Source organism: Amaranthus tricolor, chromosome 15, assembly GCF_026212465.1.
Source record: "Amaranthus tricolor cultivar Red isolate AtriRed21 chromosome 15, ASM2621246v1, whole genome shotgun sequence".
Lineage (NCBI taxonomy): Eukaryota > Viridiplantae > Streptophyta > Magnoliopsida > Caryophyllales > Amaranthaceae > Amaranthus > Amaranthus tricolor.
Genome location: NC_080061.1, coordinates 19,256,559 through 19,281,204, shown reverse-complemented (window position 1 = coordinate 19,281,204; position 24,646 = coordinate 19,256,559). Strand labels below are relative to the sequence as shown.

Sequence of the window (24,646 nt, the reverse complement as noted above, 5' to 3'; positions counted from 1 at the left end):
TGCTAAGTTCTTCTGGTATGTTTCCTGATAAGCAGACATCAGTATTGCTATCAACACTCCTCTCATGCCTCAGTCTTTCCCTAACCCGCTCTCTAGCACGGTTTAACGCATGTTCATCCTCCAATTCTCTCCACATTTGGAAAATAGAAGAAGCCCTAGAGCTTGGCCTTTCGACAGTCCCTTGCCTACGCAAAGAAGGGGACTGAGATTCCCTAAGAAAATAATAATCAAGCATGGAAACAGGATGTAAACCTGCAAGAGCCATCAATTCAGACTCTCAGTTTCTCCTCTCCATGGTGGTAATCATTTCTTGGGCTTGTCTAGCTGCCCAACGACTTAAAATCCTCGATTGTCGTCTCCTAGCAACAGAAGACTCAGCCAGATCATCCCCTTCGAGATCAGACCTTCGCCTCCTACGCATAAGCTGATTACCCTCATCATCTTTGTCCTCCATATTACGAGCTGAACTACACGAGGTGAACGGCATACAATCATCCAAATGACCATACATAAGCTGCTCTAGTCCAAGCTCAAATTCAGCCCTAGCATCGGTAGTATTCTCAGGCTTTTGCTGCAACGGTCAGACATCCGCCATTTCTATCCACCCCAATCAAACACACACACACACACTACAACCAAACTAACAGCACCAACAATAACCTCTAAAACCCTATTCTTGAAACCCAAAATCAATACAATTTTGCAGATTATCTTGACACCCAAATTCAATACAATCTTGCAGAGTAAAAAGAACTAAAAGACCCAATAAAAATTTATGAATGGAAGTCTATACTCTATGTAATTACAGAAACAATAGCTGTATCATGTCTGTAGCCTAGAACAATTTTCAACCTGATCAAACAAAACAAAGAAAAAAATCAAAAATCTAACTCAAAATGAAGCTAAAATATTTGGTAAAGACAGAGAATATTTCCAAATGTTTAATATTCTCAAGCTTTAATGGCTTCCTGAAAGCACCTCCCCTTCGCAATCTGAATCCAAAAATAACCAATATGGTGCTTTCGGATCCACTAATTCCCGTCAATTCTTGCTTGTATTTTTTCGATTTTCTACGAAATTCACAATCTCCATTTGCTCAAATACCCGATCTTCATGCCCACATTACCCTTATTTTTAGATTGTTAGAAGTTAAAAAATTTGTAGCTACCAAAAACGTAGTGAAATATATGACTGTTGATCAAAATCTCAAATGCCCACCTTCAGTTATGGCGTCTGTTTTGGAACAATTTGGTTATAAACCCACAACTGTGGCAAAATTTTATGACCTTTTGATGAGGGTTTATGCTGATAATAAGCAATTCCATGATGCACTTAAGGTGTTTGATTATACGACTGAGAGAAAGTTTTTGGTTGAGGAAAAGAGTTGTATGGTTTGCTTAGTTGCGCTGAAGAATTCCAAGATGGAGGATTTGCTCGATTTTCAGATTAATGAGATCTGACAAGGACTCAGGCAACTCACCGTGGGATTGAATGGAGAAGAAGAAAGATGGAGGATCAATTTTTTGAAGAAATACGTTGTGTTTGGGGAAGTCAAGCCTAACAATGGCGCCAGTTGAATACGTAAGGGCATACTGGTAATTTACCACAAACGGCACACTGACGGCAGTTTTCATTAATGGTATTCTGTGCTAACGGACGTAAACTCAATGGTATATGGTGAATTAAAACATTTCGTGTGGTATATGGTGAATTTCGAAGAAACTCAGTGGTATATCATGAAATATCCGTATTTATTATTATTATTTTAATTGCATGTTTACACTAATTTAATTGTATAAATTGAAATAGCAAAAGAGTCTAAAGGGCTCTAAGAGAGAGATCGGTTCCTCATCAAAGGTGTCGACTGGTTCAAAGTCGGTGGAAATCACTCCATTTTTTACTGATGCGGAGCTATAAGATCTCTCTCAAGATTGCAAATGGCTGCACACATGTGCATCTCACATGCATAAGGAGGACCCAATCGTTCTACCCTTGCAGAAGGAACAATTCTGTTTTGTTGAAAGCTCTTTTGTAATTATTGGTCCTAGTAACATTGGGAAATTTTTGAGAGAAGACATGTTGAATGTAGCTCTTATCCATGTCTACATGAGGTGATGTTCACTATCTTACAATTTAAGCGTTATTGTTTAATTGTTTTAATAACCGAATTACTGACAAAATTTTCTTATTCGTGTGTTTAGTGCGGCTTACGAGGAGCTAAATTCTTACGAACCTCCAATAAGAATTGGATGGTTTTCTCCTGAATCGATTTCGGGTACTACAAGCGTAAATGATTCAGATGACATTAAAGCGTACATTGAGACTGCTTTGAATGATTCGCTTGCATCTAAACACACGTTCATTCTGGCTCCATATGTGGAAGAGTAATTTTTAGTTTCGAAATTGAACTTATCTTTTGATTTTTAAGTTCACATATTCTCTAATTTGTTGATTTTAAATTTGCGTTTGTAATTTGCATTGGATACTTTTGGTCATATGTCCTTTGACGAATACTGTGCACGTCTTCAACTCATTACATAAAGCTCAAAGCCCGCCTCGCAACACAAAATTCAAAGCCTTGTTGAATACATAATTTTATGAATTTTACCAATTTCATTTAAGTGTTATATATATAAAAATAGTATTACATTAATATTATTACATGCATTGATATATAAATAATTATACTTTTCCCATGCGTTTCAGCACAATGAAAAAAGTGCATGGAGAAATGGGATCTATATCGAGAGCCACATATCCGAAATGGAAAGTAGTAAAGGTACACAACACTATTCGAAATACGTTTCATTTAAGCGTTTTTGGCACTTTTGCGCATAAAGTAGCTCAAACTTGGTTTGTTTTGCACGAAACTTGGCACATAACACTATTTGGTATATTATTGTGTTGAAATGGTTAGAATTGAAAATCAAAGTCATATGCTTGAAATTACGTGCTAAGTTGCGATTTTAAGGGTTTTTAGCACCTTCGCGCATAAAGTAGCTCAAACTTGGTTTGTTTTGCACGAAACTTGGCGCACCAAATAGTTAAAATGCAAATCAATTAGTGATTATTTACATTGTTACTTTTACTTGTTTAACAGTAAGATAAAATTATAGTTCTATCATTTTTCATGTAATTTGATTAAAAGTAGTTAAATAAACATTGATCATTGATTATTAACTTTAAACAAAAGAACCATGTATTTATAAATTTAATTTATTAAAATATCAAACGCTTTATTAGATTAACTAATAAGATGATTGAATATGAGTCGATCATACTTCTATGTTAAAAATTGGTTCAAGTTTACAATAGTTTGATTCAAAATTCGTTCGGGTTAAGTCGATTTTAGCCGGATCGAGTTTGGTTTCAAGCATGATTTGGGTCGGATATGACTCAAGTCGATCACTATTAGATTCGGGCAATCTCGATTAACGGTTATATGTCGCTTTTAAAAGTCACTCGTAGCTCGGGTTCAATTTTCGCCTTTGCAGTAGTAAACCGATTCAGATACAACTTCGATTCGGGTAATGTCGGTTCGATAAACCTAAAAAAGGAAAAAAAATTCAGGTCGATTTACTTTCAGTTTCGGTTCATATTTTCGAATTGGATCACATTTGAACGGATCTACAAACACCCCCTTAAAACTTTTTTGGCCTTTGAATTTGCAAATTATAGCACAAATATGTGAGTTTTTAAACGTGGAAATTAATCTTCCAAAAAAAATGTGAAAATTAAAATAAACTAAAAGAAATAAATAATAAAAATGATCTTATCTCCATCGGTTTTAGTATTATAACTGCTGCCTCTTGGTGTTAATTGGGGTTTATATGTTGAACTACTTCCTTCAATCTTCTGATTTTTTTTCTCCTTTTGTAATCAGTAATCTCTCTTCTCTTGTTCGTATTTAGTTTTACTTAATTTCATGAATTTCCATGTTTATTAAATCTATTAAAGTAGAATTAGGATTGATTAGAAGTAGTTCATAGAGTAAATGTTTTTGAGATGAAAGAAGAATAAAAAAAATCCATCTGTCTCTGGAATCTGGATATGAACGTGTATCTTAATACTTGTAATTCTTTCACTCTATGCTCCATTTCTAGGATTTGGATTAGGATTAAGATTAGGACTACCATCTTTCGCCGTCGCCGAGGTCAAGGTTAATATTAGGGTTAGGGTTCGCTTTAAGGTCAGATCCCTCTTTTTTTTTCTTTTTTTTTTTCTCTTTGCTTTTCACCTTTGATTCTTCGGATCAACCGTTTTCGTTGATTTTTGGTTCTATTTATTATGTCACTGGTGATGGACATGGGAGGAATCGGGAAGGAGGAGGTGGATTCTACTCTAAGATCAGAGGAATCAGAAGAAGCAGCTTCTTCTGAGAGCTCTTCCATTGGACGACCTGATGATGATGATGATGATATTACCGACAATGATGATGTTGATGAGGTGCAGAGCAGTCTTTCTTCAATGGCTTCTCTTGAAGACACTCTTCCTATTAAGTAAATTCATTTTCTATTTATTTACAGTTAAGATTGATTTATTAATTGCTTGATTTTAATTGGATAAATCCAATGTGAATTACAGGAGAGGATTATCGAAATTCTACTCAGGAAAGTCAAAATCGTTTGCAAATATAGCAGAAGTGAGAAATATAAAGGAATTAGGAAAATCAGACAACCCATTTAATAAGAGGAGAAGAACATTAATCGCGTACAATCTTATGTTTAAGGAAGATAAGAAGAAGAAATCAGGAACTGGGTTGTTTTATTCCCACTCTAATCACATCTCTATGCCCCTTCTACCCCTTACTGAAGTTGGTGATGATGATGATGGAGCGGTGATTGAACATGATGACCGTTCAGATTCAGAGGATTACTTTGGTTCAACGGTGTCGTTTCGTCTTCAGCAAATCCAAGAGCATCATCCTTATCCTAATACTAACAGTTTAAAAGATAATAATGTTAATGTTAATGTTAATGTGGGTGCTAGTTCTTCTGCTTCTCTTGTTTCTGATGACTGCCTCAGTGGTATATGCATAGATAGATATTAGTGATTTAATTACTGCTTTTAATTGTAATTATAAGTAATAAACCCTTACTGTATTACTCTTATTTTGGTTGTTCAAATTTGCTAATTTATTTTTCACAACATATATTTTTCAAAATAAAAGGATATCATATGAAGTTACCATCATAAAAAAAACTCGTGGGAAAAAAAAACATTGACTAACATAAGATGTGAGGGCTATGCCTGAAAGTAGAAAACACCACTAAAAACACCAGGGCTATGCCCGAAGATAACACAAAGACCTAATAGTCAAAACATCCTATCAAAGCCGCAAGCCGAGACCTATCAAATACTAAGATAAGAACTAGGCCCAAAACTAACAAAATGACCAAATGGGCTAACACCACTTAGAGCAAAACAAAAGACCTTCAACGACCTACCAACCTCAGCACCCTCAAAGCTCCAAGCCACCGAAACAAACACGGAGGATAAACCACAAAACACTACCTCGATCCATCACAAGCCAAGAGGGACGCCCTTAACAAGTGGAGGCGAACCTCAACACCAAAACTCATAATGGGGAAGGGCTCAAAGTGGTTCACACGAACTCGACCAAGAACTAACTAGGCAAAGGGCCCTGAGACACCGAGTCTAGACAGAAGAAGTGAACCACTAAATCAGCTCGACCCAAGGCAAGTCAAAAGGAATGGTCAACACCATCAGACCTTCAAGTGGTAAACAAAGTACACACAAGCTCAACCGAGAAGGAATCGGGCCAAGAGGTTGCCTGATCACCATCCCCTTGTGAAAGCCCACTTTGACGAAGACGAAGAATGGAAGAAAATGGATGACCACCACACTTCCATAAAAGAGACCATATGTTACCCGCGTTGACAACCTACAAAATTACACTCTATTACCCCTTGGACAGTTTCACTCTTCTCTAATCTAAACTCATCTAGGATTCAACATCTTTGCACTTGAAAATCTCAACCAACAACTTGAAAACACACGCCCAAACACCAGAATAAGCCGGCCACCGTCACTACCTCCTAATACACCAAACTACCACCGAGAACTACTCACAAGTCCACCACAATCTGGAATGCTTTCAATTGTAGCAAGAGCGATACATAATTAAAATTAAGGAAAAATTACCGTGAATAGTAAAAACTTTTACTGATTTTCCTACAATAATACGATCTTTCAATTAACCCTGAGTAATACCAACTTTGGGGTATGTTTTCCTATAGCATCCAATTTTACTTGTAACCTGTAAAACAAGTGATATCTACCCTAAAAAAAATAAATTTAATTTAAATAAAAACAATCCCAACTCCCCTCTTTAATCTCCCACCTGTGCATCATTCTTCCACCCCCCCCCCCCCCCCCCCCCCCCCCCTCTCCTTCTGCAACGACGCCCCCCACCCTACAAGGCCCACCACCCATATCTGCAACACCAATTTAATAGTGGTGATCGATTTTGATGGTCGAATTTAAAGGTGAAAAGGTAGAGCAAAGATGATGTTGGTTCGAACTTGGGATGGTCAGGGTGGTGGTTCGTATTTAGGGTGGATGGTTATGGTGATTGTTTATAGAGGTCATGTAAGGGGAAGGGAGATGAGGGAGGCAGCACAGGGTGTTGTTCAAGGGAGGATTGGTGGTGGTAGAGTGGAGGGAAGGGTTTGATGGTAGTGGAAAGTAGAGCGGGATAGGGGCTGCGTAGGGGATGGGAGAGTCGGTAATGGTGGTGGATTTTGATGAAGGTGGTGGTGGCTGGAAGTGGGTGGAAAATGGTGGGGTTGGCAGTAGGTGGGGAATGGTGGTAGCAGTATGGATAAGGGATGGGGGATGGGGGATAGGGGGGCTAGGTAGGGGATAGGGGAGGGGTGGGAAATCAATTTTCTTACTTTTTTTCATTTTCTTTTTTATTACAATTTTTTATTTTTTGTATTTTCTTTTTATTTTTTGGGCAAGTTAACCTACAATCGTAGGATAACAAGTTAAGAATGCTAGACGAAAATGCATATCAAATTTGGTATTATTTAGAATTAATTGAAATTTCGTATTATTGTAAGGAAATCAATAAATATTTGTAGTATTCACGATAATTTTTCTTAAAATTAATGATAATGTTTATAATAATGTGGAAGTCACAAAATGTTGATATGCTAAAACTTTTAAAAACTAAAAACTATTTATGACAAACGATAAATATCATATCACAGTTGGAAAATAAAGTACATACGTTTGTTCTAAAAATAATTAAATTTAAGTACATCAAGATTATTAAACATCAAGTGAATAATAAAATGCAGTTAAGTCCTCGATAGCATAAATAAATTGTAGTTGTTGCATGGATCGGAATCTGAAACTAATTGCAAAATGTTGCCATTCATAATACGGATGACAGTTGATTATGAATCGGTCATCGCTTAACGTCGAACATAATTCCCTATCCAGCTCAAAATACATTAATTATACACTATATTTACAAAATAATAATTAAAGTACGAACTTTTATAATTAATTGACACCATTATATGCTTTTACTATATCCTTTTACTGTTCTATACTTTAAAGCCAACCCTAACAGAAATACGTTAGTGTCACTTATGCAATTCGGTACTCTTAATTAAGTAAGTTCATTTGGTTAATACTTATAACCTTACCGTGCATCATAGCATCAACACTAATCAAGTTTATCACTGATCAATAAATACAACATTAAAATCTAATATATGTTAAGGTCTGGCTAGATTATGGCCGAAGCCCTACATCTAAATGTGGTGGGAGTCGTCACCCCTCCAATACAATTATGCTCGAACTTCCACAGGATAGGTAGCTAAACCCCTGTTTTACACCAAATTTTACGTGTCGGCTAACACGACGTCGAGATTTTACGTTCTGGTTCATGGTTTGACATTACCTTACTATCAGGGTATTCAGTCAATACTAAGATAGTTTCGCACAAGCACATCACATTTTTATTACTATAAGTTGACTTTGACTTTGACTTTAACTTTGACCAACTTAGTTGATAACTTCCTTTATTTATTATTCTTAATCATAATGTTAAATTTAACTTTATGCCCTTATAAGTTCATTACTAAATTTTACATATTAATCTTTGGTTATAACTTTATTTTTAATAGTTCATTTGATAAATAAATTCTTACTAATAACTTAATATGCTATTAATAGTCTCCAAATTAATATTTTTCACAAGTAGAAATTTATTTCTCTTGAAATAAGTCCCAATAATCAACATTTCTAACTTTAAAACAAATAAATATTTTGAAAATAAATACTCCCTCCGTTCTTTTTTGATCTTCCACATTACTATAACGGGTAGTTTCAAAAGTTCTTCCACTTTAGAATACTTTCTATTTTTAGAAAGTTTTTATCCCACTTTTACCCCTTAAAATCCCCCCTTTTCTTTTAATGTACCCCTTTTCTTTTAATGTACCCCTTTTCTTTTATTTATAATTATTTTCTTTTTCATACTTTCAATACAATTATTACTTTACACTCCTATTTAATTAAAATATTACCTACTACAACCTCATACTTTCAATACAATCATTACTTCACACTACTATTTAATTAAAATAATACCCACTACAACCCAAAGATTCTATCTTCCTTAATATGTGTGAAAAACCCAAAGTGGAAGATCAAAAAAGAACGAAGGGAGTATTATAATTATGAATCAAGTAAAACTATGTTTTTTAGATAAAATTTCAAAATTCAACAAATTCACCAAAATCAATATTTCAAGTTTAGAAAAATCAGTCAAACTTATTAAGTTCACAAAAATCAATATCTAATTAAAAAACAAATAAAACAAATAAATTTACAAAAATCAATATTTCTAGTTATAAAATAAGTAGTACTTTATAAGTTCACCAAAATTAATACTTTTAGATATAATACAAGTAAAAACGTGTATTTTCAGAAAAATCAATATTTTAAAAGGCAAGTTCACACATAATTTTAAAAGAAAAGTTCATTAAAAGCACTTTTACATCTTTTTACATAAATGTTTTTCTAATCGTCAACTAAAAAAATATTTTGTACAAATAGTTATTTAATATCACAAAAAGTTACTTTATTATAAAATCTCATACATTCAAGAAAAAACTTTTAATATTTAATAACTTATAAAAATTTCTCAAAAATATATTTTTAAATTGTTACTCCCTCCGTTCCTTAATGAAGTTCCCATAAGGAATGTTTACGGAAATTAAGAGATATAAAATCTTTTAGATAGTACAGATATTATTGATTGAATAATATATTTGATGGAGGAAAAGTGGGAACCATAAATATAAAAATATTAAAAGAAAGTTAGTTAAAAAAATATAAAGACCACCACAAATAAAAAAATATTTTCATAAAGTCAGTGGAAAACATGTAGGAATCACAAACAATATAAAAATGTTAAAATGAAGTTAGTGAAAGTTATGTGGGAACCGTAAGCATTGTTAAAATATTAAAATAAAAATGAGTAAAGTTATTTTTGTCCATAATTTATGATATAAATGAAAAGATTTTATATGATACAAAAATAGCTTGTAATAATTTAAAATAGTAAATGAAACTATTTTAAATGATATTGGTGGAATGGCCTAAGATTATTTTGGGGCCTTTTCACTTAAAAACAACTTAATTTAATTTATCATAGTATAACCATAACCACTTCAAAAAATGATACTTCACACAATAACTTAAAAATTTACTATAACTTAAAGGATAAACTTTATTATCAAAATAAATTATAATAACAACATTCTTAGTATAACCATACTTAATAAAAATACATTCATAAAATAACATACTACCTTATAAACTAGTTTCAAGGCTAACATAAACATATTAACAAAAATTCTAACAGAAATTTTTTTTAAATATAATAACATTCCTAATGTAACACATAACTCATAAACATACTAACACTAGTTTATAACATAAATTATACTTAATATCACTAAAATATAATTTTTCAACCAACTTCCTAAACTTGTTCAAAGATTACTAAATCAACATACTAAACATACTTTTTGCATAAATACACTTAATATATTCTTAGTTATAATTTCATTAAACTAACTACCTTATTAAACATACTCGATATATTTCATACTTTGTACATAAAGTAGATATAATGTGAAAGTTCACATAAATAGTAGGGTATGAAGTTATACCATACTAACACCAAGGATTAGTACCAAATACTAATAACTAAATATGATCCTAGGTCCAAGTTAAGAACTCCAAGCTCCAAGCTCCAAAATGATGATCTTCTAATTACCCAAAATAGTATCTAATATGCTCCCAAAATGATGATAATTTAAGCTAGAAAAGTGATGTATTATGCTCCTTCCTCTTAATTTTCCTCAACTAATAATAAAGGTATTAACTTAGTAAGATTTTAATGAAGTGAACATATAAGAAAGAATGTTAGAAAGATTTGATGATGGTGGTCTAATTGATCTCATGGCTAAGTGGGTATTTGTAATGGGTTTTGGGCAACTTCTAGTTCATAAGTTGTATTAAAAAGAGTGTTAGGAGTATAGAAGAAAGTTAACTTGCGTAAATTATTTAGAGTGTAAGTGAATGTGTCAGAGATCGGAGTGTAGAAGAAGGTTAACTTGTGTAAAGAAATCGTGATATTTTGTGTAAGTGATGAACATATTGGGTTAAATAGAAAAAATTTTAGTTCATCAAGTTTTTGTTCTAGTTTGTACAAGTGGATATGCGTTAGAATAATGGGTAAATTTGATTAAAGTTTGATTATGAAAATATGATTATTTGGAAAATTTTGCTTAAAACAATACTATAAAATATGGTTAATTTTTAGGTGTAAAATAATTAAATAAGTAGTAAATTTAGTTTAAGAAAAGGAAATTAAAATGTAACGTTTTAATAAAACCGTAAATAAAAAGTTACTTTTCGCAATACAAAATAATAAAATAATATTTTAGTATTTTAAAGAAATTAATATCTAAAGTTTAATATTTGGAAGAAATTACAAAATTGGAAAATAAATTTAGGAAATAAAGATGGTTTAAATTGTATAACCAAAGAATTTGAAATTTCAATTGAATATTTAGAATAATTAATCTGATGATTGAGATTAAAAGTTTTAAGTCTATTACATCAATAATCCAACAAATTTCAAACCAAAACTCCCCAAAACATAGAAAAGACAACCACCTGTAAAACTGCTAGAAAAACCCCAAAACGCCACCACCATAGTCACTACACAAGCCCAAACACCCATTGAAAAACCGACAACCTACTGGTAACAACCGGCAAAAACCTATTGAAATAACCAAACCAAATCTAAAAAAACGAGACGCTAAAACCAACCACAACAACCAAACCCTAACGACCTGCAAAAGTAGTCACCAACACCATCTGAGAAACACCCAGGCCAACAATATAAGCTCCAAAAAATACCACATCCACCATTGTTTACCTTCACTAAAAAAACAAAAACTTACAGCAACAAAATCGACCACTTAAACCCAGCAAGCTAGCAACAAATATTTGATAGTAAACCTAGATCCAAAAACGCCAAGGAAAGGAACAACTAAAATAGAGGAAAACCAAAACCCTAGGAGAACCCCTCTCTCTAGAAATCTCTCATTACATCTTGACTATACATATTCATCTTTATGTTTCAAATTCAGAAAATTGATTAGCAATTATATTCAAGTGCTTTCACTTATTATCCCTTGAATAATCAACATTGTAGGACTTAATATAGTGTTTTCCTAGTTTTAATATTGCTTTAAGTACTATGTGAAACTGACGACTCACTGTCTCTCTGATGCGAAACCAGGGCTGATTAAGGCCTTGATTATGCAAGGATAAATGTTTAGCGGAAGCCTTGATTGATTACACACACAAACAACAAACGATGATGAACAAAACACTTAACACACAGGAACAGAGCCAAGAAATCTTTTCTTGGTTTTCTAATGGTGATGCCCAGCGTCTGTATCAACGTTCTTATACCCACGATAGATGTACAATGCCTTCCAGGAATTGCACTTACGGTTTCTTTGCAGATTCAATGATTGCTCCACAATCTTTGAGCCTACAAAGATCAAAGGATACTCCGTATACCTTTGATGAAGTCATCGCCAACTTCAGAGAAGGAAAACAGAAACAACTTTCTGAAATACCTCACTTGTATTGAATCAAAATGAAATCACATGCTTGAACGTTTATTACATGGGATGAGGCTCTCTTTATATAGAGCACTCAACTACCTTAACGGCTAAAACTAATCACACGCTTAATTAAAGAACACTTGCTAAATACAAAGGCTTACAAGGCGCCCAAACAGAAAACAGAAATAAAAATACTTAGACAAATTTTTACTCAGCAAAACTGTCGAGCAACACTTCTTCCACTTAGTCTCTAGGATTCTTCGTGGACTGTTAGAGAGGTCCTGGACCCTTGATGGCTTGGTCCATGTGTAAGGATGACGTCCCAAGTTTGCTCAGGGTCTAGATGGGTCTAGCTTGCATTCAAGAGACTCAGCAAGGTCTGCTGGTCGTCAGAAAGTCCTATGGCCTTGGTCCTGCTGGTTGTTCCCATTTCCAAGTGTATGCTGTTGTTCCTTATTATTGTCTTGGTTTCCTTGTTCCCAATATAGTGTCTTGAGATCATGTTTGGTCTTTGGAAAGCATCCTTGACCTGGTTCCGCCCTTCATGTGCAATTGGCGTAAATGACAAGTCAGAAACATTGTCTTGTACCTGTAGGTTGTTTGCAAGGTCTTGAACATTTGATACACTTGGCACATTTGTATCACTCTCCCAACCAAGCAAAGATTTCTTGTAATACCCTATTCTTCAAATCATGTGAAAGGATATGTAGAAACATTGCAACAATTTCTTTTATCATAACATATTTACTAGTCTTTAACCCCCTTCGAACTGCAATATATTACATAACTTGTCAAAACACCTTATGTCAAGTCGCAATTGATCTCGACATATTCTATCATTCTTCAAGTCATTCATCCAAAATGCCCTCTTTTGAGCACGTATTGATTCCTTCCAAAACACCTCCCTCAACCTATATTTTTGACAATACCACACTCCTACCACTATTATAATGAAACTAACAGCTGACAAACAATAATATATATCATCATCATTTTCACTTGCACGCTTTCTTGACTCTTGGATACTTAATTGGCCAGACATATCTATAATTTTCCTTGATTATGAAGAAAAAAATTGAAATCAGAGAACAAATATACCAAATTATATAGTTTAACTTCAGCATAAATCCCATAATAAACAAACCTTATGGGTATGAAACTAATTCCACTAATCTCAAAAGGAAATACAAAAGCAACATCAATATTTATCCATGTGTTAATTTAGCTACCAAAAGTTCATACTTACCCCAAAGAAAATGCAGTAGATAAAGCAAGCACAGAAAGCTGAAATGCTAAATTACACTCGCAAAAATAAAACTGTTGCAAGGTATAAATTATGTATAGAATAGGAAATTAATGTTGCTTCAACCAGAATGCAACAAGTCAATAACAAAAGAAACATGGAAATTCGAAGCTCTACGTTATTGCGAGTTTCATACAATATTGTGACTCCAGACTACAAATCGCAACCAGCAAAAATTGAAAAAAAATGCAATTAATTAACCTAATATTCCCAGTTAAAACATCAAAAGCTTCAAACAAGATAGTTGAAAACTAGTACAACAGATAGATTACAAACCAATTAGAATGAAGCCAAGAGATTCCAACAATGGTAGATGCAAAAATTATCTAGGATTTCTGAACTTCCATAAACTGCGAAAAGGTAGGGTGCGTGTTTCATTCCCTAGTGTTATGTATTTCCAAATAACAGGCCATTGGGTCTTTATTTTGAAATCTGGGCCTCTTTATTATTTTTGGGGTCTTTAAATTGGGCCAAATGCAACTTTTAAAGAAAATTTGAAAAGGTTGAAGTCAAAAATAAAAAAAAATTATCAAAATAAACTACTTTTCAAAAATTTTTCAAAAGTAAGCGTGAAAATTTCAAATCTGTGGTTTGGAGCTGTTCGCAGTTACTAACTGCGAACAGCCAAATAAGATAAAATAGCAGTTCGTAGTTAGTAACTGAGAGCAGCTTTTTGTCCTATTTGGCTGTTCGCAGTTAGTAACTGCGAACAACTATTTAATAATTTGTTTTTCCTTAATTTTTGAGTTGTTATTTGTTGTATTTGCATTAGAGACATTAGAATAAGTAATTACAAGTTAATGTATGTTTCAGGCGGCATGATTCATCGCCAAAACTCCGATCATTCGTAAGTAAAAGCTTGAAGGCTATGATAAAGTAGTTAAACATATATATACAACAAAATATATACAAATGTTAAATATACAACTCAATATATATATATATATATATATATATATATATATATATATATATATATATATATATATATATATATATATATATATATATATATATATATATATATATATATATATATATATATATATATATATATATATATATATATATATATATATATATATATATATATATATATATAAACATATACATAGTCGATAGTAAGAGGCATTCGGGTGTCGCTCTGGAAGTGGAGAGGACTGGTACTGTGATGGCTGTGATGGCCCAGCCTACGAGGTCCCCGCAACGTCAACGGGGTATGAATAGTCCATCTCCTCCAAATGATAGTCATAAGCAGGAGATGAGACGTGCGTATGGGCAGTAGTCGGTGAGGACTTTGCAGTCACTTCTGGTATGAAGTGCTAGAACTACGAGTCGATGAGCATGCCATGCGCAATCTCCCTCACCGGCTCCTCCTGGCTGTACCGTATCACTGCTGCCGTACCTTGTACCTGCAATTAATATTTATTTAATGTAACATTATATTATTTAATCGGCAACTTAATCATATAAATGCAAATGAAGACTTACAAATTGGGTCATCGTAGGCACAGTAGGTGCGTAATGTGCTGCTGTAAAGATGGCATGTGGTGTCATCCATCGGTGCGTGATGGAGAGGAACCACGGCATGTAGTCTAGTGTAGTAGGTGCGCCATGAACATCGATCGGCACACCTTGTGCCAACAGCTCCAGTCTACCATCCTAACGAGCGATGTGATGCCAGTTGATGTCCATCCAGTTTGCCGCACCTTGATTTTTGCGCGAAATTTGGTGCAGCTGGGGTTCAGTGTCACAAGGCAGTGAAATGCCTTGTACCAACCCATATTGGCGCAGTACACGCTCTGGTAGATGTACTTCGACAATGTCAAAGCATATGAGTGGCACAGAAGCCCTCCACTCACCTGATTGAATCCCTGAGTGTTCGAGTACAGCTGTGTAGGCTTCCGCAGGGTATGGGTCCCACAAAAACTAAAATACATGTCATGAAAATGTAAGTGATATGTTAATTAAATTGTATTAATGTTAATGAGTACTGAAATATTTAACTGATCTCGGTAGAATCCGAGACTGGTGCCGATGTGCTTGCGCGTCTGGCGTGCAAAATTCCACCTTGAACCGTACGCAACATCTGGTGGGGGAGCAGTATCACCACGACCAACGGTTCTGTAAGGTTGGCCGATAAGAATATGCTCTCACGCCCACAGTTGAACATTAGAAATGTAATTAGTATGTAATTCAACTACAGCGTATTAGAATTAAATGTTATTTTTATTATCTGTAATATGTCTAGTGCTCCCGTAATCTCCTTGATGTTCTTTTGGGCAGCACCACATAGCCTCCTATATAGGTATCCAAGGGCTGCGGAGCCCCAGCTATACTCGGCAATGCGCTCCCACGGGTCGTCAAGTAAAGTTAAGTAAAGGAGCTGTATTTGGTTGCTTGTTTTATCGGCAAACAACACAGCTCCTATCAAGTATAAGAGGTACGTCTTGGCGTACCTCTAAATGGTGCCTTCATCAGCATCTTCGGGGAGATGCGAGAAGGTCTAAACTAACCACATGCAGCGCAAACCGCTCCCCCTGATCACTTCCGGTGGAGGACGCTCTCCCAATATGCAATGCACTATGTCACGCCAGCTTGATGGGAAGCCGCGTTAGTAAGGTTACATCAAGCTGTGTGATGGTAGCCTCACCTAGAGGCAGATGAAATGTATGCGTCTCCTGACGCCATCTCTCGACCACTGCTATGATAATGGCACGATCAACTCTGCCGTATGCAACGAGGTGAAAGTCGTACAACCTCGTTACCTCCAAGTACGGGATGATCCTATCATCGATCACCCATGGAACGGAATCTGGATGCCTGGTGCCTAGCGTTTCTGCATCGGACACCTGTGAATATTGACATATAAATAAGTTACTTGTATGTTAGCATCAGTAAAATGTAAATCACAAGTATCGTTGTAACATCTCGGAATAACTCGGGTCGTACGAAAAGAGAAGATGATCTTTTAAAAACGAGACAACTATAATCCGAGTCAAACCGGGATGTTAGAAAACAGTTTTAAACGGGTTTGAAGTTAAGGAAAACGTGCGGATCGAGTTCTATTAGTGTTATTAAGAACTACGAGATGTAAGAAATTCTTAGCAGCGGATAAGAACGAAAAGTTAAATCTACTTATTACAGCTTCAGCACGAAAATTCGCCTCATAAAAAACCAAATGTTCTTCAAACTTAACTAGAAATTCTAATGATTTATTTCTTATCAAACTTCTATATTCTAAAGATTTATTTCTTCGAGGGTCAATCCTCACTCCCCAGACCTGCAACTTAACTTACTGCTAGTCATTGCCCAGATAGGAAACAACATCATCGCAGGGTCGTTAAGACCAAAAGTACACGTCAGCAAACGTCGCATACCAAACAAATAATAACACAAGAGAAAGTTTCAATTTATTAGTTGACAATTCACAGAACCGTACGCTTCGATCATGCTTATTAAGAATAATTATTTTCATGTAAAGGTTAGTCAGCCATACTGCTGTATTATCCAGCCATACTGCCGGTACACTCCAAACTCCATAAGTGAGACAATACATTAGGGGGAGCTAACCCCTAAGCAAGTCTCTACCATAGACACTCGCCTTACTTCGGTGCCTATGGTTAAGTATGCATACCCCCGCGGTGGCTCATAATGCCCTCATATACCGCGAGTAATTCATTTCCACCAATTGACGTCATACTACGTCCACTTTAAAGTTAGTGAGGTCATACTACCTCTGCTTATCAAAACAATGTATAAAAATTATTGATTCGAAAGATAACATTATCCGTACTATATATCCATGCTTTACTTTTGTATACCATTATTATATGATACATCGGACTAATGCGAACCACGCTGCGTGTACATACCTTAAGCAAGATAACCAACTCACAAGCGTCTTAATCAATTCCCGGTCACGAATCGACTTCCTACAAGGTTCAATCGTATTCGGGAAATAAGCACACATACACATTTTCCTCAAATCATCCATAACACACATATACAATTACACCCATACCTAGAATACTACACACAACATGAACATCCATCACATACTATAACATGGTAAATGCACAAAATAGGACAGCCTATATAATCTGTCCAGAAACTCAACTTAAAACTGTCAAACTGAAAATCCGACTTCACCGTTGCGTCCGGAAGGCGTCAAAACCCCCGGGTACCAATTTTCATAATTTATAACATAGTATAAGTATTTTTAACTTAATTTCAAAGCCAAAAATGTTCCAAAAACACATTTTTTTCACCATTTTCAAAACCTACGGGATTTTGTCATTCCATCATTTTTTTTCACAAAAATATAAATATCAATGCTTTATGTCCTATTAAATCTAAACAACAAAATTTACATAAAAATAAATTTTAATGAATTATTATTATATATATATTTTTTTCAATATAATTCTTTTTACACAAATGTTTTCACACATACACAGCACATATATACATGTATATTTTTTTTTACCAACATTATAAATTCCTTCTATTAATCAAAAATAAATAAATTTCTAACACCACATACATTTTTTTCTATATATATATATATATATATATATATATATATATATATATATATATGTATATATATATATATATGTATATATATATATATATATGTATATATATATATATATGTATATATATATATATATATGTATATATATATATATATATATATATATATATATATATGTATATATATATATATATATATATATATATATATATATATATATATATATATATATATATATATATATATATATATATATATATATATTTCAATCATCCATCAAACAAATTCTTCACACACATGTAACATATCTAAAACCCTAAAAAAACATACATTAATTTAGATAGAAAAATACATCATACTTTCACACATAAATTTTAAATCATGAACAAATCATAAATTATAAAATAACACACATAAAAAAAATCATAGAAATTTAAATTAAAACTTTAAAAATAAAACTAGGTTAAGAATTTACCCACAATTTGCACAAGAACAAAACACCAATTGATGAACAAGATGATGATACTAGGCGTGAGTAGAAGGAGATTGAAGAAGAATATATTTTTTTTTTCCTTGAGTTTCTAAGAGTTTAGAAAGAAGAATGCTAATGATGAGACTAAGGTAATTAGGAGATTAAGGAAATAAAGGAATTAAGGAAATTAAGGAAACAATTATGCAAGGCAATAATTCTTAATCTTTCAATATTCTTCAAGAGGTTACAAATCCCCCAACTTACCCCATATGGCCGGCCAACTCTTCAAATCCCCTTTTATTATTTTTTTTTATTTTTTTTGAAATTAAAGATAGATTAGGAAAAAGGTTTGGGCTTAAAATGATTTTTAATTGCCTTAAAAGTTGAAATCTCATGATCTAACCCACTAACAAAATAAATAATAATAAAAAAATATACTCTTCTAAAAATAATAATAATAATAATATTACTAGTAAATCATTTAATATATCGGAAAAATATCGGGGTGTTACAATCGTACACCTAACCTGGGCATCCCAAAGAGGAGTACTCCTGTGCTCATGCTGCATAGTCAAGACACCAGGATCTAGGGGTCTTGGAGCTGCTGGATCCATCTCCTCTACTGCATAATTACAATTATGTAATTAGGTATAATATATATAACATATTACCTTAAGTTACAAATGATAATGCTAGGATAATAAATATAACATATTACCTTGAGTTACAGGTTCTAGTGTTGTGGCCTTCACTCCCACAACAACGACAATTAGATCGTATCTTTCTACCCTCATCCATTTTGTTGGCAATTCTCCTAGACTTAGGCCTCCCTTTACCCCGAATTTGATCGGGAACATGTCTAAGTTCAAAGCCCGTGTATTGCGGCCATGACCTGTAACATTCGAAAAAATTAATATTTTAAGACGAGTAAGTTTAAGGGAATTATCAGTGCGAGAATGATTTTAAATACACATGACATAAAATATTTTCAATTTAATTTCTCTTCTTTTCCTTTTCTTTAAAAAAAATTAAAAAAAATAAATAATAATAATAATAATAAAAACCCCTTTCTCTTCCTTATTCGTATGAACTCAAGGAACCAGGCAACCATTTTCTTTCCCTTCCCTTTCGTATGAACCAAAAACCAGCAAGATCACCTTTCCTTCTCCTCTCTCGCCGCCATACCCTTTGAAAATGGTGGATTTACACTGAAATTCTTAACTAATAGCCGATCTCCTCCCCTTTCACGACATTCCTCTTTGAACCTTCAAACCCATATTTCTCTAAATTTATTTGAAGAAAACGTCAATGGCTGCGAGGGCATGACCCGTTCTTCTTCCCTTCGTGATTTTCAAGGTAGATTATCTATACTTCTACATTCTTGATTTTTTTTTGTGTAAATTATGGCTAATTGATTTTTTCTTGCTCATTTTCCTCTGAATTCGAACCACAAAGAGTATAGGATCATCTGAAAATTTCCCTTCCTTGACCTTGAATTCTGCCGATTTGGGGAAGGAATTAGTGAGTTTTGGTCATGTTGATTAAACATCAAATTCAAGCCAAAAACAAGCATGGAATCCGTTCTTTCTCGTTTCTTGTTAATGCTAACAAAAAATAATCCTTCTTGATCTCTTTCTTTTGTTTTTCCTTAATAATTATGCTCTTATTCTTATAGAGGTTAGTTTCATTGGCCTACTTTTACTTGCTTAATCCTTAACCATGTATTAAGCCCGAAATATTGATGAATATTGGAATTTATATAAATCAATTAGATGAGTTCTTAATTGAGAAACTTATAGGAAACCTCAAGTATAATTCTTTTCTGTGTTCTTTCTTTTCTTGCTTTGGATTTTCGAAAAACAAGGCTCCTCCCATTCTCTCCTTTGATTTTCGAGCAATAGCCATGTCTGTACCTTCTATGGCCGAATGTTATAGCCATATCATAGTTGTATTACATTGTTTTGGTTTCTATTATCTTATTTATTTTGTTTTGTGCTAATTATTGCTAGATTCTTAGAGTATTGTGTATTGTAAGTTAGTGTACCTATCTTTGACGCTAATGAAAATCTCTATTTGAGAATAGAGATGGTAGATTCAATTTGAAGAGAAAGGATACATGACATTGAGATTAATTGGATGTTTTGAGAAATTATTATATACATACTAGTTCTCTTTAAATTAGATGCGTCTTGTGGATTGATGTTGAGATCAAGGATTTGTTAGGAAAAGTTTATTATTGATAAAGTATAGGTCAATTTGATGTTCTTGAAAGTTTTATAAGGTTCTTTGGAAGATTATTGATTTTGAATTTGAATGTCTACTTTTGCGATTAAGGAAACTTATATATGGAAATAATGGATGTTGGATTGAGTTTGGTGGATCTTGATGATTAGTATCAAATGTATGAGCATAGAAATTAAGAAAATTGGTCAAAAATGTTTATTATTCGTAGGGTTAATGATGATTTGAAGGTCTTGAATGAATTAGGAGATACTTTGGAAAATCATTGATTGTGGGATGAAATACTTATTGTTTATATTGATTAGACGATTTGATATTCTTGAGGGGATTATTAGATTCTTTTGGGTATTCTTGATTTTGGGTTTAATGATTAATCAGAATGTGCATAATTCTTTTATGATTAGATATACTAGAATAGAAGCTTGAACTAAGATGCGGTCTTAGGAGGAGATGCAATGAGCTATATGAACCTAGTTTGTAGTATCGAACGCTTTGTTGTGATGTTATGTTTGTTATGCTTCGGGAGGCGACGTCATCGAGGAACCTTTCTAGTTGATAGCTGCGAATCGATCACGACTCTTTGAAGCGTCTTGTTGGTGAGTAGTAGCAGTCCCTTAAAGGGTCTGATTAGACTACATTCTTGAACATAAACTTTTTACTAAAGCTCTTTCGAAATTGTAAATTGTTGAGACAAATGTTGTTGTGAATGCTTATGCTGATACTATGATATGATCAATGGATCGGACTTGCGAGCTGGTCATTGACGGAGTTAAGGAACATTATTCCCTTCTCCCTGTTTGAAGCGAATTGTCATTGAGATATTGACTAGCTTCACCCAAGAGTGACATAGCCTTAGAGCTATGGATGTTCCTCTAAACTAGACTCCTAGTGCGCACATAGATCTAGGGAACTGATGTTGCTTTTAAACCTATGATTTGAATTACTGTATTTTGTCGTTTTGGATTGTTACTTCTCATTCAATTTAATCTGACCCTCTGTTGTTTCCATCTTTTAGTTTAATTACAGATCGGAACCGGTCGGGAACGATGGGTTAGCGGTGATTGAATAGCGTTCCAAGGTTGTATTTTGAGCTGAGCACATGGGAATTTGTAGTTTTGTATTAGGTTTTTGTATAAATGTATATTAGATTTGGTTGTGTTGGTTATATTAGACTTGTAGGGAATTGTATGATTATCTTGTGTTTAGTTAGATGTTGGTTTTGGGATTTAGCTGAGTTAGTCACGTTGAAGAGCTTGTGATCCCTTTGCTCGAGTTCTGAAAGTGTGATTTAAGTTTCTTGGGAAACGAACCCAGTGATGACCCTGTTTACTCAGTCAACGGTAAGTCGGGTTGTTACATGACCTCTTATCGATCATTGGCATAAAGTAATGTTCATATGTACTTGCATAACTTTGAGATGTATAGCACGGATCCACAAACCTCTCATATGAAAGGTGTCATTTGATGCAAACAGCAAGTATATGTGAACAAGGAAGGTGATATATCTCAACTTTTGTTACATGTGCACTTTATTTGATTCAAGTCTACATGTTGAATCTTACCCCCCTTAGACGATCCTCTAGTTCCCCTCTGATATAGGTTGGCTATGTATTAAACAAGAACCAAACCATAAACACACGTTTGTATTTTGAAGTTTCGAATTCAATAAATAAGGCTGATTAGTTTCTATTGTAATGGAATTGTTTTGTGATTTTTGTGGTTTGAAACAAGGAAAATTTAAGAAGGATATGTTGATTCAACAACTTAAAAATGGTCGAACCAAAGTTTTAATTTCAATACAGAATTCACCACGAAATTAAAGCTATGGGCTCCTAAGAACACATTCAATCTTTAGCCAAAAGAATGAAAAGCAAAGGAACTTCAACTTACTTTCAACTACTCCAAGTTAAAATTAAATTGCAAAGAAAGAACAAGAAATGCTCAAAGGTTGTTTGTATTAAAGATGTAATGGAAGTGAATGAATTACAAGAGAGCAAGTAGCCTATTTATACTAAAGCATTCAGCTACCGAAGATTACAACTTGCAAGCTCCCAACAACTATATTTTTAAATCTAGTGGATAAAAGCAAGTCTCCAACAACTATATCTTTTTATCTAGAAGATATTTGGAAATAAAGTGATTGGCTTGATTTGAATTGATTTGCAAATGTCCTTCAATAATCTTCATATATCCTTGATGATTTTCAGCCATTTTATTGATTTTGTGGCTGAATGCTTTGTTTCGATTCTTACTTCGCACGCCTTGTAAATTTCGAACCCATTTGAGCCAAAAATAAATACTAGACTTAAAAGAAAATTACAACTCAACTAATTAAACATGAGACATGATTAAGCTTGATCCTAAACCTGGCTTAATCATCTCTAAGACTTTTTATTGTAAACGAAAACAAACTCAAATATTCGAAATAAAATAAAAGACTTAAATAATAATACGACCCAAAAGAGAAGACTTAGTTTATGACTACGAAATTAAAGGACTTCAGTTTTGGACCTTGAATTTGAGCGTCTTCCATTTGATGTATCATTATAATCTTGGCTAGCTCAGGAGAATTAGATGTAGGTGATCCTACATCATCATTTCTTTCTTTGAAAAAGCTTGACCTCAAGCTTGGTAAGATGTCCTCCTCATGAAATGGAATCAAATCTCCAACATTGAAAGTGGAAGACGCACCATAGCTACTAGGTAGCTCTAGTTTGTAAGCATTATCATTTACTTTTTCCAAAATTCTGAACGGTCCATAAATTCTAGCACTTAACTTTGATTTCCTTTGTGTGGGAAACCTATCCTTTCTCAAGTATATCCATACTAAGTCGACTTCTTTAAAAATCACTTCTTTTCTCTTTTGATCCACTCTTTCCTTAAGCTTCTTATTCATTTTCTCAATCCTTTCCACAACTTGCTTATGCACCTTTTGAATCTCATTGGCTCTAGACTCGACATCATGACTAAACTTCAAAGGTGTAGGAAAAGGCGTAAGATCTATAGGGGTTAAAGGATTAAGGCCATAAACTATAAAGAAAGGAGAAAACCCGATTGTCTTGCTAGGAACTCGATTATAACCAAATTCAGCATGTGGTAGCAATTGTTCCCATTGTTTAGGATTCTTAGTAATGAGGGCATGCAACAAGGTTCCTAAGGTCCTATTGGTTACTTCTGTTTTGACCATCAGTTTGGGGGTGGCTAGAACTACTAAAGTTAAGATTTATTTCCATTTTTTTCCACATGGTAAGCCAAAAATGACTAAGAAACTTTGAATCTCTATCACTTACCATACTTCTTGCTATCCCATGTAGTCTTACTATTTCTTTAAAGTAAAGATTGGCAGTGTTAAAGGCATCATGTGTAGTATGACAAGCAAGAAAATGGGCCATCTTAGAAAACCTATCAACAACAACCATAATGGAATCCTTATTATTAGTGGTTCTAGGAAGTCCGGTCATGAAGTCTAAGCTCACATCTTCCCATGGGTTTTGTGGTGTAGGGAGAGGTTGGTAAAGACCTTGAGACGTTTTGTGGGCTTTGGCTTTTAGGCATTGCACACACCTCTTAATAATATGAATGACATCTTTAATAAGTTTGGGCCAATAAAAGGTCTCACTCACTAAAGCTATGGTCTTTTCTTCCCCAAAATGTCCTCCAAGTCCTCCCTCACGATATTCCTTAACTAAGGTCTCCCTAACACTATGTCTAGGCACACATAATTGATTACCTCGAAAGAGATATCCTTGAAAGATGTAAAAAAGTCCTTGAGGTTTGTTATGACATTTTTCAAATATTTCTCCAAAATCAACATCATCAATATAACATTCTTTTAACAATTCCATCCCAACAACCTTAGTATTCAAAGTACTCAAAAGCAAGTATCTCCTAGATAAAGC

At 33.8% G+C, this 24,646-nt stretch overlaps 1 protein-coding gene and 1 long non-coding RNA gene across 2 annotated transcripts; one reads left to right on the top strand and one right to left on the bottom strand.

Annotated features, from left to right (window-relative positions):
* The first annotated feature begins 3,738 nt into the window (after positions 1 to 3,738).
* LOC130801614 (protein OXIDATIVE STRESS 3 LIKE 4-like) lies at positions 3,739 to 5,150 on the top strand. Its single transcript, XM_057665491.1, has 2 exons — positions 3,739 to 4,499; positions 4,585 to 5,150. Exons 1-2 carry the CDS (start codon positions 4,288 to 4,290, stop codon positions 5,048 to 5,050), a joined length of 678 nt encoding a protein of 225 aa, XP_057521474.1. The 5' UTR covers positions 3,739 to 4,287; the 3' UTR covers positions 5,051 to 5,150.
* A 7,041-nt stretch (positions 5,151 to 12,191) lies between these two features.
* LOC130801360 (uncharacterized) lies at positions 12,192 to 13,874 on the bottom strand. The gene is made up of 2 exons (XR_009039575.1): positions 13,771 to 13,874; positions 12,192 to 13,246 (listed from the first exon to the last, which is right to left on the bottom strand). It is a non-coding gene; the product is annotated as an uncharacterized LOC130801360 (long non-coding RNA).
* Between the last annotated feature and the right edge of the window lie 10,772 nt (positions 13,875 to 24,646).

Bases quoted from the DNA above. Each gene is read 5' to 3' on its own strand.
- LOC130801614 (XM_057665491.1), top strand. From the start codon at position 4,288: ATGTCACTGGTGATGGACATGGGAGGAATCGGGAAGGAGGAGGTGGAT. The intron at 4,500-4,584 runs GTAAATTCATTT...TGTGAATTACAG, and splicing joins GAAGACACTCTTCCTATTAA to GAGAGGATTATCGAAATTCT.